The sequence below is a fragment of the Sarcophilus harrisii genome, chromosome 6, assembly GCF_902635505.1.
Source record: "Sarcophilus harrisii chromosome 6, mSarHar1.11, whole genome shotgun sequence".
Classification (NCBI taxonomy): Eukaryota; Metazoa; Chordata; class Mammalia; order Dasyuromorphia; family Dasyuridae; genus Sarcophilus; species Sarcophilus harrisii.
The window spans coordinates 104,508,770-104,522,243 of record NC_045431.1 but is presented as its reverse complement, the minus strand read 5'-3'; the positions used below and the strand labels follow the sequence as shown (position 1 = coordinate 104,522,243).

General features: G+C 33.3%; 1 protein-coding gene across 22 annotated transcripts in view; it reads right to left on the bottom strand.

The window, feature by feature from the left end:
* Positions 1-13,474, bottom strand: part of CEP44 (centrosomal protein 44) — an 83,873-nt gene that overhangs the window by 69,931 nt on the left and 468 nt on the right. For 13 of the 22 annotated variants that reach the window (XR_004230070.1, XR_004230072.1, XR_004230071.1 and 10 more), the window contains exons 1-4: positions 13,201-13,299; positions 8,557-8,689; positions 4,993-5,140; positions 506-652 (exon numbers count right to left, since the gene is read on the bottom strand). Coding sequence is in view for 17 of the 22 variants with exons in the window: in XM_023505849.2 (XP_023361617.1) it covers positions 506-652; positions 4,993-5,140; positions 8,557-8,645 (384 nt within the window). In the remaining 5 variants the exon portion in view is untranslated. The other 9 variants (XM_023505852.2, XM_031941826.1, XM_031941827.1 and 6 more) reach the window with 9 other exon arrangements.

Below are 13,474 nucleotides of genomic sequence, written 5' to 3'. Positions count from 1 at the left end.
GGACTTAAAAATTTTGATATATTTATAAAATTATTCTCAAGTAAAAAGATTTATATATACTAAGAAGAAAATTAATTATTTAAATAAATTAACTATCAAACTAAAAAGTGAATTATAAGCAATTTCAAAGAAGTATGGCCCCATGATCAAATTTATCAGAAGATATTCTACTTCCTCTGCCAGAAGTAAGAGGTCCAATTGGTATAGTACACTATATTTGTTTTTTTTCCTCAGAATTTTTCAATATACAGAGCAGTTTGCTGACTTTTTTTTTCCTTCTTTTAAAAAAAAATTTAAATTTGTTATATTTCACACAATTGTGGGATAGAGAATAGCAAAAGTACTGGAAGAAACAGGTGATTTTTTTAAAATTTTGAAAGCATGAAGGCTATTTTAAAAGCCCCCTTTAATAGTTCAACAGGAATGCTTACAATGAATTTTCTCAATATAACACATTTTATGCATTCAAATATTAGATACTTTACATAACTGAACAAAGAAGTACCTTATCCAGGTTACACAGCTCCTTGTGTTTTTTCATCACTAAATTCAAAATATCACAAACAATCTGAATCTTCCATTCTACAAAGCCATACTGGAAAAACTGTTTTTTTGTCAAAATTGGTTTATAATGAAATTTATCTCGAAGAAGCTACAAAAACAAAAAAACAAAAACAATATAATATGGACATTTTTTTTTTCAAAATAAGAATTCTTCCTGTTTAAAATATTATCTTAAAGTGCATGGGAGAATGTATCTGTCTAATTTATTTTCCTAGAATATGAAATGATGTCTTCCCTAATTGAAAAAGTACATAATTTTTAGCTATGTTGATTTCTCAGAGTCTCTAAATACACAGGACTAAAAAGTACAAAAATGACAGCTAAATGATTTTTTTAAAAAACGAGTACAAAAATTAGGAGATAATAAATGGAATCAAAGTACTTAGAAGTTTGGATAAATAAACAGTCCAACAACCAGAAGTGTAATTAATATAAATTAATATGTACTAAGCAAATCAGGTTGGAGGGTAGCAACCCAAAATTCTGGAGGCCTTTCACTTGGTCCTACCTTTGTATTAAAGGATGGCTCATTAGGTAGAAGAAAGATGTTTCTGAAGTAAGCATGTGATAAAAGCAACACAAAGCAATTAAAAAAATAAGTAAAAAAAACATGGACAATAATGTAACAAGTAGGTTAGTCATTTAATCAATTTCTTTGCTTTGTAATAATGTTATATTGGTCATATTTGGTGCCTCTGGATGGTCTTATTTAGGATTCATGATATACAGGCATGAGGCTTTCATAAAATCTACATTCCTTTGGCTTCTTTTGCTTCTTAACTTCAACAATATTTCCTAACATTTCTTACTGTTCTCTCTGTTTACCATCAAAGACATGGAATATTAAAGGAAACTAATGTAGCTGAAGAAACAATGCACTAGGCAGCATGCACCAAGAAAGTAAACAATAGCCTTTTCATCTACTAGAAACCCTGGATAAACATAATCCAAGATCGAAACCAGGAGCCTTAGGGATAGAATATACACCAAAGCATCAATTTTGCTTCCAGTGAACTAACTCTGTTGTCACCATCAACATATCTAACAGCAGGTTGAGTCTTTCCAGCAAGTCATTCCCGTGGCAGCACATTATCTTTTTCTTCCCTTTCCCTCTTTTTCCCCATCCAGGTCCCAATTCCAACCTAGTACTTGAAGACATCAGGCCGAGAAGCAAATTCCATCGAGATGTGGCCTGGCAGCTACTTCTGTAGGTACTGTAATCACAGCTACCAAAGATCCAGAAAAAATGAAAATGCCACCAATGTCCCTGGCTCTGTCAAACAGTTCAACCTTAGGGATTTTATTTTATCAATGAAAATAGCACTGAAGAGAATCATTACCTCACAAACCTGGGACTCTTTTATCTGAATTGTTAATATTGCCCCTCCATGAGAATGTGAATTCAATGACAACTAGAACTATCCCACTTTTCTATCTGTACCCTCATCACTTAACAGAGTGCTTTATACACAATAAAAACTTAGTAAATAAATGCTTTTATTTACTTAAGATGATCACAAAATATACTACTATAGGCAAGAATCCCTTAGAAAAAAATGGAGGAGTTCTGATAGTCAATAAAAGAGTAAAAAAAGCAGTACTGGAATATAATTTCAAAAATGATTGAACAATACTAGTTGAATCCCAAGGCAAACTGTTCAGCATCATGCAAATATAAGTCTATACTCCAATCACTTAGGCTTTTCCACCTTTGGTTGCAATGATTTCTGTACTGGCCATGGGTAAAGTAGGTTGTTGTAGAAAAGTGTGCGCAACTTTATATGTGAACATTTTAGATGCTTGATACAGAAATCATTGAAACCAAAGGTGGAAAAAGCTTTATACTAACAGTTAAAACAAGACTTAGGGCTGACTATAGCTAAGATCAAGAGCATCTTATTCAAAATTCAGACTTAAGTTGAAGAAAGGAGGATAAACCATTAATATCACTTGTGAACATGAAGTGGAGGTATTGAACAGATTTAAGGGATTAGAGCTGTTCGATAGAGTGTCCAAAAAACAACAGACAGAGGTCTGAAATCTTTACAGGAGATAGCAACAGAAAACATTCCAAAGAAAAAGAGCAAGAAAGCAAAATGGAGGATGAGACTTTACAAGTAGCTGAGGAAAGAAGGAAAGAGAAAGATATACCCAAATGAATGCAAAATTCCTAAGACTAACAAGAAGAAAACAATAGGAAAGACAAGAGATGTGTCCAAAAAAACTTTTTTTAAAGAAATGCTTCATGCAAAAACAGGCATGATAAAAAACAAAAATAGTAGAGATTTAACAGAAACAGAAGATATTAAGATATGGGAAGAATATACAAACAGACTATACAAGAAAGATTTCAGGGGCAGATAGGTGGTAGGTGGCACAGTAGACAGAGCACCAGCCTTGGAGACAGGAGGTCTTAATTTCAAATTTGGCCTCAGATACTCGATACTTAGTAGCTGTGTGACCCCAGGCAAGTCACTTAACCAGAAAGCCTCTCCCCTTTCCTCCCTAAAAAAGAAAGGAAGGACTTAATATCAATTATAACTACCATGATATAGCTATTGATGTAGAGCCAGACATCATGGAGAATGAAGTCAGGTAGGCCTCAGGAAGCATTGTTAATAATAAGACTATTGAAGATGATGGAATTCCAGCTGAACTATTTAAAACTCTTAAAGGTTGTTAAAATAATGCACTCAATATGCCACTATGTTGTAAACCCACAAGAGTGGCCAATGGATTGGAAAAATTCAGTTTACAAATTGATCCTAAAGAATGTTCACATCACCAAACGATTGTACTCATTTCACACACCAGCAAAGTTATGCTTAAGATTCTGCAATTAGGCTTTAGCAATATGTGAACCAAGAATTACAAGAAGAGCAGGCTAGTTTTTGAAGAACTAGAATATTCACTGCATTATGAAGGAAAGCAAGGGAGTTCCAGATAAACATCTATTTCTGCTTTAATGACTACACTAAAGCCTTTGATGTGTGGATCAAAAAAAAAAAAAAAAAAAAAAGTGCAAAGTGCTCAAAGAGATTAGAATACTATGTTAGTTTGTCTCCTGAGCTTGTATGCAGGCCAAGAAGCAAAAGAGGGAAATGAACATGGATCAATTGATTACTGGAAAAGGAGTATGACAAGGTTTTATACTGTCATTTTTAACTTGCATGCAGAGCACATCATACAAAATGCCTAGCTAGATGACTCAAAAGCTGTAATTAAAGTTTCCAGGTGAAATACCAACACTCTCAGATATACACATAATACTACTTGATGGCACAAAGTGAAGAAGCATTAAGAAGCCTCTTGATAATGCTGAAAGAAGGGAGTATCAAAACTATCTTGAAGCTTAACATCAAAACAAACAAAACCCCACTAAATTAAAATATTGGCAATTAGTTCTATCACTTCCCTGGAGAGGGAGAGAGAAGGAATAGAAGGAATGTCAGGTTTTAACTTCTTAGGCTCAAAAGATCACTGTAGATTGAGAACGAAGCTATGAAATTTAAAGATGTTTGCTCCTTGGAAGGAAAACAATGGCAAATCTGGACAGCATACTAAAAAGCAGATAGATCACCTGCCAACAAAGATACCAAGTGAGATATCCACTGAATATATTAAGTCAGCAGATATCCATTGAACATGTTGTTATGTAGGATGAAAAGATTGTGAAGAATAGGGATAAATTTAACTTTATGTGGACCAATGACTCCAGAGATTATTAACAAGCACAAACATAAGTTTAAAAATTTTTAATGATGAATTTGGATTGTTTTAAATTAACTAGTCTAATAATGACATAGAACCAGACCTTTTTACAGTGGTAGTGTCATGGAATGGATATAAGGAGATGTGGATTCTATATTAGCTCTTCTAATCTGACTCTTACTTTCTTCTTATGTAGGACTAGAGAAAATTTAAGAGGTTTCTTCCAAGAATGATTCTAAAAACTTAGATACTGAATTTTGTTTGATGATTTAGTAGGACAAGGAACTTTTGCTTGATAAAACTGCTTAAATTACTAACAAAATATGTACAAATGAGTAAAAAATATACTGGTAATCAGACATTTAAATTTTATAGCAGATTTTTAAAAAGATGATGCCTAGGAAATCATGTTCATCTAAATTTTCCTTATTTAATTTATTTAGCTCATGATACACCCAATGAATGCAATTAAATCTCTTATTCTCCATCCAAATGCCACATTTTATTATTTTTAAACTGACAAGTCACATACACTTTCACTGACTGCCATTTTATTTCAAGATAAGTTACCAAAGATTCTACTATTTACAACCTGTTCTTCAAATCAATTAGCTATTGGTAATATCATAAATGTACATAACCTAATAGTCAAATGCAAACAAAAACCTCACTTTAACCAATAATTTTACAGTTTCTTGCTCTATAAATTCACAATACCTTATAGACAGAATCAATGAATCGATAATCATTCTTTGCTGTAAGTTCTGTATTGGAGATAACCAAAAATTCTGCTACATAAGTTGAATACGAAGTCAGGGAATGACTGATAATAGGCAAAAATGCTGCAGGATCTCCTTTTACTAAACTGTTGGAAGAAAAGAAAAGTGTTTTAATGATTCCAAAAAATTAGACCTTCACAATTTTAAGATTTTTCCCTTTAAAAATGCTATCATTATCAAAGTGTGGCAAACATTTGTTATTTCTACTACTAGAGAATGATAAGGCTAGTCAATTGTTTGATACTGTAGTACAACCAAAGTCAATCAAACACCAATGTCATGACTCTTAAGAGCAGAATGCTAAAAGGTGGGGCAAACTGACTCAGTTTAGAAATAAAGCAGATCAATGCTTCCATAAAAATCAGCTGTGGGGATCAAGCCCATGAGTGGCTGCTGTACTTCCAGGCTAAGTAAGATAGAAAAACCTAGCCTCAAAAGAAAAAGAAAAGCTACTTACTATATATACCTGAATAGTGGTTCATTAATTTAAAATGGCCAAATTCCAGAAAATTAATTGGCTGAAAAGTAACTGGAGGGGAAAGCGAAAGAGTTTGCAAAGATAAACTTACAGGTAAATTCTATTAAACACATAAAGTATTAGTAATATAATTCATATTAAACAAAAATTATTGAGGGGACTATAATATTATTATGTAGTATTATATTTGTCTCTAATTTGTAATAGGATGAAGCAAAGAAAATTATAAATCAACATCACTAATACAAAATTCTAAATAAAATCCTAGCAGAAAAGGCTACAATATTATCAAAAGAGGAAGTCTTTTTAAAACCAGAGATGGAAGAACAATTCAACATTAAAATAAACAATCATATTAAAAACAGACATACTCCAAATCACATGATTATAGCAATAGGGGGAAAATAGCATTAAACAAAATAAAGCATTTGTTTAAAAAAAAAATCCTTACAAAGGATTAAAACAGAGAAGCAATTTTTAATATGCTAAAATGTAAGTACCTAAAACCAAAAGCAAATATAATTTGCAAAGAAGCCTTATCAATAAACCCCAAAGCAAAGATTAAAAACTATCCTTATTTGGATTCAATTTGTTTTCAATTTAATGGTTTGAGTAGAAAACCCTAGGACCAGCAAAGAAACTAACTGAAATAATAACTTCAATAAAGCTGCAGGTTATAAAATAAATCCACAAAAATCAATAGCATTTGGGGATAGCAAAGGGCATTCCATTCAAAATAATTACAAAATGCATGAAGTATATGACCTACCAACTAAGGATCTCTATATTTAGATAAATACTATTATAAAACACTCTTTAAAGAAATAAAGAACTTAAAGTTGAAGGGATATTTATTGATTACATAATGTCAAAACAACAAATATTTTCTATCTAAATAAATTTACAGATTTTCACTAAACCAACAAATTAATAAGATGGTTAAAGAGCTAAACAAAATAAAGCAGTTATAATCAAAATGACTGGTGCTACAAATTTATGTCAAGTTTTTTGTGCTAGCAAAAAACTGGAAATTAAGAAGATGCTCATCAATAAAGAAATGGCTGAAGAAGTTATGGTATATGATTGCGGCTGTTATATAAGCCAGATGGTTCCAGAAAAACCTGGGAAGATTTATATGAAGTTATATATAATGAAGTTAGCAGAACCAAAAGGACAGTAACTACTACTAGTAACAGCACTACTGTAGGATGATCAACTGTGAAAGACTTAGCTATTCTGATCATTATAAAGAAAAAGACAATTCTGAAGGACTTGATGAAAAATGTTATCTACTGTCACAGAATTGATAAACTCTTGAGTTGTAAATTGAAACAAATTTTTACTTTCTTTTTTTTTTTGCTTTAAAAAAGCAAAATGGCTAACATGGAAATACATGATATTTCACATGTATAAATGATATTACATTTTTTTGTTGTTGTTTTCTCAATGGATGGGGGAAGATAGGAGGGATGTTAAGAACTCCAGAACCCAGAATTTAAAAAAAAAAAAAAAAAAAGGATTTACTAAAAATAAATATAAGGAAAAAAATATTGGGCCAGTTGGAAATGTCGCTTAAGTGGTAAATGGAAGGGTCAGAGAGGAATTCAAGACGACTGTGTAACAGTATAATTAATATTGAACTGCTTAACAGAAGAGTCAATTATTAGGAAGGGAGTAAAGTGAAGAAGCCAGGAGGATCCTAGGAGGGACTAAAGAGTACAGGAAGTCAAGATCACAATGAAGATAAAGAACAGGTTTGGAGAAGAAAAAATAAAGACAAAAAGAACAGTAAGAGATTATGGTTAAAAAAAAAAAATAGAATGCAATGGATTAAAATAATGAGAATACTTAAATTAACAGAAATGAAATAGGTTTAATTGAACAAAAGAGTGAAATGGTCAGGAAAACTAATCAAATATTCCAGATTATTAAGAATAGCAAAGATGAAAAATTAAAACATTCTTGAAATTTTACTTTATACCCAACTCCTATTAAATCAGCAAAGACAATGATGGAGTCAAAATTGTGGGGAAGATAAGACACGGCAATACATTCTTGGTATAAGTATGAAATGATCCAATTGTTTTGAGAAAAATCTGGAATTTTTCCAGAAATGTTGACAAACTGCTCATACCCTCTGACCTAGCAATGCCACTGCTAGCAAATTTGATACTCCCCAAAATAACAAAATTTTCACAACATAACTTTTTATTATAGAAAAATAATTGAGAAAAATCAAGAAATTACTGAGTGGAGAATTGTTGAATGGACTATAATAAAGTAAATGAACTATTGTGCTAACTACAATAATTAACAACTAAGAAGAATTTGGAGATATCTGGAAAAAAAAGTATATGAACTGAGAGAAAAGGAAATAGAGCCAAAAACACAACATACACGATGATTACAATTAACAGTAATTAAAATATCACTAAAGGCAGCCAAATTCAGATAGCCTTGCCCTGAGAGAACAGATGATACACTTCTTTTTTCTTTAGCAGAGAGGTAGAAAGACTATCATAGGTACAGAATACTGCATGTGCTGTTAGACCCAATTATTAATTATGTCAGTCTATTTTGCTTCACTGTTTTTATTCTTTATGGGATGGTACAATAGGAAGAAAAGTTAAGATCAATAGCTATCTGATTTATATAGTTCACTGGTGGAAGGTGAGCAGAAAGGAAAAGAGGAGAACAAGGGCTAATTTAGATGAGTTTATAAGACAACCATCTACATCTATCATTCCCAAATATGCATAAGAAAACCATACAAAAATAAAATTTGTATTTTTAAAGTCTGTATAAAACTCTGCCTGTGTTTAAGACATTTCAAGTACTTAAAATTCTGTAATTCAGCAAAAACTCAAGTGTTCCTACAACTACACAAATTTTGAAATATATACACCAACTTTAACAAGATACAGTAGTATTTCTTATTTTTCTAAAATTCTGCTAAAAATTACTTCATCTATTGAAATCATAACTTTTAAAGTAAACTGAGTCAGGTGATTCATTGTAACTTACCCTGAATAATCCACCTCTCTAGGATAACCCAACAATCGAATTCCTTGTTCTAGATTTCGTAAGCTTCTTTTTAAATCACCAGTTGCCATTATCTAAAATTAGAATTAAATTCTGGTTTTGATGAGATTTTCACCTTTAAAAAAAAGGGGGGGGAAAGCAATTGTAAATGTTTGGATTTTCAATTAACTTTACAGAAGTACTTTGACACAACACAATAAGCTAATTACGGTTTTCTGTTTATTTCTCTTATTAGTTTATAAATCTTTGTAAAATAGTGTAAGATTATGTCAAGTCAGTGCCATAGCTCCCATAATATCTAATACAAAAGAGACACTCATAAATATTGAGAATTAAATGAATAAGGTTCTTTGTTTTTACTTCAACTTAACAATGGAAATTCATATTGCTGATAACAAATCTCAAAGTCTATTAACTTTATTAATAAGGAACACAAAACATATTGAGTAGTTTATCTTTCTATAGCACCCATGAAAAAAAAATGAAGCAAAAAACCCACAAAAAATTACTTCTTGTTAATGTATTCTAAAACATAGTAAAATCTAATTCATTCTTAATCAGTGCCAAATATAATTTTAGAAAATACTTAAATAAAACTTTGATAATTTAAAGATGCAAAGCAAAAAGCTGAGTCATTATTGTAAATCTAATTCAATGAATAATCACAACCTGAAATCTAAAAATCTGTCTATAAACTAGTGATTTTAAGATACAATCCATCTTTCTGTATAAAGAATCCTCTTCGACATCTTATAAAACAGAATGAAGAAATTTTTATTAAGCATATGCCAAGCACTATGAATACAGAGAAATGAGAAGTTCTGACTCAAGAGTGTTCACATTCTAATTAGAGAAGACAACACATATGAGAATTCAGCTGCAGAATAGATGATAAAATCAGTGAGTATGAAGGGTACAACAACATAACATCTGAAAAGTCTAATCGAAGACCCTAAGTGACCAGTGAAATGACATAAAAGCCTGACAATCTTTCACTTTACCAGAAGGAGCACATTTGATGATTCTCTGCTCATCCAAGAGATGAATAGCCATGCTGATGTCAAGGGCCTTAAAAAGCCCTGGCACAAAACCTTAAGGAGATTTTGATAAAAACTCAACAGGGGAGCAAAGGCACTGTTGAAGGGCTCTCTCACCGTAGCCTCTGAAATCCAGAGCCTGATTAATAGGATCTGGGGAGGGAAGTGTCTAGCTAAGGCCCTGGGATAGGAAGGGAAGAGGGAAGGAAGAGACAGTTACTTAAGCATTAAATCCTATTAGCTTCTTATAGACAATTGAAAAGTATATATCACTAAAGTCATTCATTAAAGAAATTCTACTTCATTATAGGTTTTTAAATATTTAACATATGTAAAAGTCTAATAAACAATAATTGGCTTAGAAAAACATTGTTGGTTTTGTCCAATTCCACTACATTTGTTAGTAGGATGAGTCCAAAGGACTTTTTAACCAAAATGTCAGTGGACTAAATAACATGCACAATCTGAGCATATCACAACCCAATCATGCTTCTCCTACTAGGATTTCTGTCCATGCTATCTCATTAATTCTTAAGAGCAGATCAGCCTCACCTACTAAGAGGTCTTATTCTAGGATCATTTTTACATTTTATGGGTACCAGTGGTTGCCCATTTATTTCCTCAGTAATAGCCCTTAGTCAACTTCATGCACTAAGTCATTATTAAAAACAAAATGATGCTTAGTTGGACTCATCTTGACTACCCAGTGTCCCATGGGTCACCTCTAATTTAAACTGTTCAGAGAATAGTGTTCTAAGATTCCCTACTAAACAGCATCATATCTGTCAGATCATGTCACTTTTCCACTATATCTCCAATGGTAATATACTATTACTATTACCTCAAGAGTAAAAACACAAACTCATCTTCTTTACCATCTAAAACCCTCCACAATCTAGTTCTAGCATAACTAGGACAAAATGCGTTAAGTATGATAGAATGCTGGAATTACAGATAGGAAGACCTAATTTCTAATCTAAACATAAAGAGCTGGGATTAAGATCTAAATTCAAATCCAGCCTTGGATGCTGACCAGCTGTGTGACCCTGAGCGAGTCCCACTACCTATCTGACTTGCTTTTTTCCCCTATAAAATCAGAGAAATAACAACAGCTATCTTTCAGGATTGTTGTAATGGTCAAATGAGTAATTTATAAAGTGTTTTGCCAACCTTAAAGTACTATAGTTATTACTATTATCATTCCCACATACAATTCGGTTCATTCTCTTTCTTTTGTGAGTCCAACTCCCTGTACATTGCAGTAGCTATTTGTACTGATACACCAGCTCAATGGACTGGTAATTCAATTGCATGTCATATACTAGCTGATAAATATTTTTTATCTATTGAGTTTTTCCTGGACAGCTTGTCAAGGTCTTTGGGATAGAGATGTTCTGAGATGCAATATGATCTCCAGTGAGGAATATCTGAGGAGCTTACTTCTCTACAAGAAATCTCACTTCCATTTGGTCTCTGTCTAGAAAAACTTTTATGGCAAAAGCCAACATCTCTGGCAAATATCTTCCTGCTTTATGCCTTCAAGCTAATAATCATAAAGTCCCTGAATATTATGGTTATATGTATAAAGGAATATTTTTAGGTACTGTTTTTTATTACCAAATAGAATTCTTTTTTAATATACATATATATGTACACACACACACAGTGGCAGGTCTGAAGTTTGGAAGAATTCACTTCCTGTGACCTCAGACATTTACTAGCTGCATGATCCTGAGGCAAGTCACTTTTACCTCACCTGTAAAGTGAGTAGAAGGAAATAGCAAACCACTTCAGTATCTTTGCCAAAAAGCTCCAAAATGGGGCCATAGAGAAAAGACTTCAACAATAACAAAAACATAAAGTGACATTTTGTATTCTGTGCAGCTCTAAAACTCTACATTTGTGAAACTGTAAAAATTGGGTAAACTACAGAGAAGTAATTGCAAAAGTCCATCTATTTTATTCTCTTCTCATATCATACTAAGGACAATATCATGATCAAGATCTCAAAGGGTCAACTAGTCCAACCCCCTCAAAGTTGAGCAAAGTGAGGTCCATAGAATTTAAATGGCTTTCAAGAGAAATATTATCAAGGATAAAAGGTCAAGCCAGTAATGTAACAAAAGAGATAAAAACATAAGACATCCTGAATGTTAACACTATTACTCTCAAAATATTAAAAGAATGAGAACTAGGCTCCTAGTACTTTGGTTAGATCAAGAAATTACAGATTCAAGAGTTGAAAAGGATACAAAGACCATCAAAATCTCATTTAAAAGTGGGGAAAAAAAAAAGACCAGAGCATCCTGTCCTGCCCTGAGTAAATACAGTCAGGGACCAACTCCTCTCCCCCCAAAAACCTCTAATTCTTCATTGAACTACAATGCCTTTCTCATAGAGGCCATTCTGTAAGGCACAAAAAAAGTTAACTACTAATGACTGGCCATAGGTCGTGACCTATACTGGGTGCAGAAATTATCCACCCCACAAAAATCACTGGATAGATGGAAGTACTAAGGAGAAATGAATCCAGGCAAAGGCTTTTCTAAAGGAAAGCCTAATTTGTGCTTTTACAAAACTGCCCAAACTAGACAGAACTTACTATTTTCAAAAATGGAAAAATGGCTTCTAGCTCCATGTTCTTTGTCACTGTCAGCCTATAAGCACGTTTTAAGGGAAGCTTCAGAAGATAAGTATTGCTGTAGAGTGTGGGCAAAAAAAAAAAAAAAAAAAAAAGCCTAACTCGATTTTTTTTTCATCCATGATCTCAATGCTGCCCCCTTCAAAGCATTATTGTTGTAAGGGTCCAAGAAAAGCAAGGTTCCAGTCACAAGAATAGAAAGCTGTCTAATAATGGGAGAAAGAGACAGCCCAGAATACAAGCAGCCATTGCTATTTAATTCTATCAGTCTTTATTTGTATGCATATTATTACCGGATAAGTGTTTCTGAGAGAAAGCACCAGAAAAATTTCCCACAGGGTAGGAAGCCCTAATTGTTCCTGGCAAATATAATGTAATGGTTGAGTGAAAAGGTTGATTGATCCTTCCAAAACTGAAATTATCAGGAACATTCAATTAATAATTTTCTCTGAGGAAAAAGGGATCTCCGTTTTTTTCAACTGAAATGTTTACAAATGCTGTTCCAATCTAAGGAAGGAGAAGCAGTGGGACGTGCTAGAAAATAAAAATATTTCTCCCTGAGGATTTAAATGCCAATGGTGCTTGCTACTCATTTCAAAATAAAATCTAACTCAATAAGGAATTGTAAAAATCGCTCCTCTTTTACCCACTACCCTCCCCAAAAGCTAACAAGATTAACATATTTAAAATGAAAGTGGAAATTTTCCCAAATGAAATGCCATCACTTTTAAGAAATGTTGGGAAAAGGAAAAACACAAGCAAAAGCCTCAAGCTCCCACATTACATACAGCATGCTGCCCTACCTTCCTGGGGGCGGAGGTCTCCCAGTACAGATCTCAATGCAACATCCCGTCTTCACACCCGCAATGGACAAAGCCATCACTGCAGCCTAGCCCCGACCCCCGAGTTGTTTTCCAGTTCAGCGCTAACTCTAGTTTTGCCACTTACTGTGCGACAAGGGGACCAGTTACCATCCCTTTCTGGGCCTTTCCCAGACACCGACCCTTCCTCTGTGGACAAATCCACTTCCCAGGGATGCTTTCAGACCTAAAGTAAAAGGAGGGGGGATTCACTAGAAGATCTTTTGGGGTCCCTTCTCCTGCCTGGCTTGTTAAGGCCTAGGCTGCTCGAGGGGGGGGGGGGGGCCGCCAGGAAACGCGGGTTGTTTAATGGAGGTATGACCCTTAAATGTCGGCTGACACTGTTTCCCCCTCAGAACAAG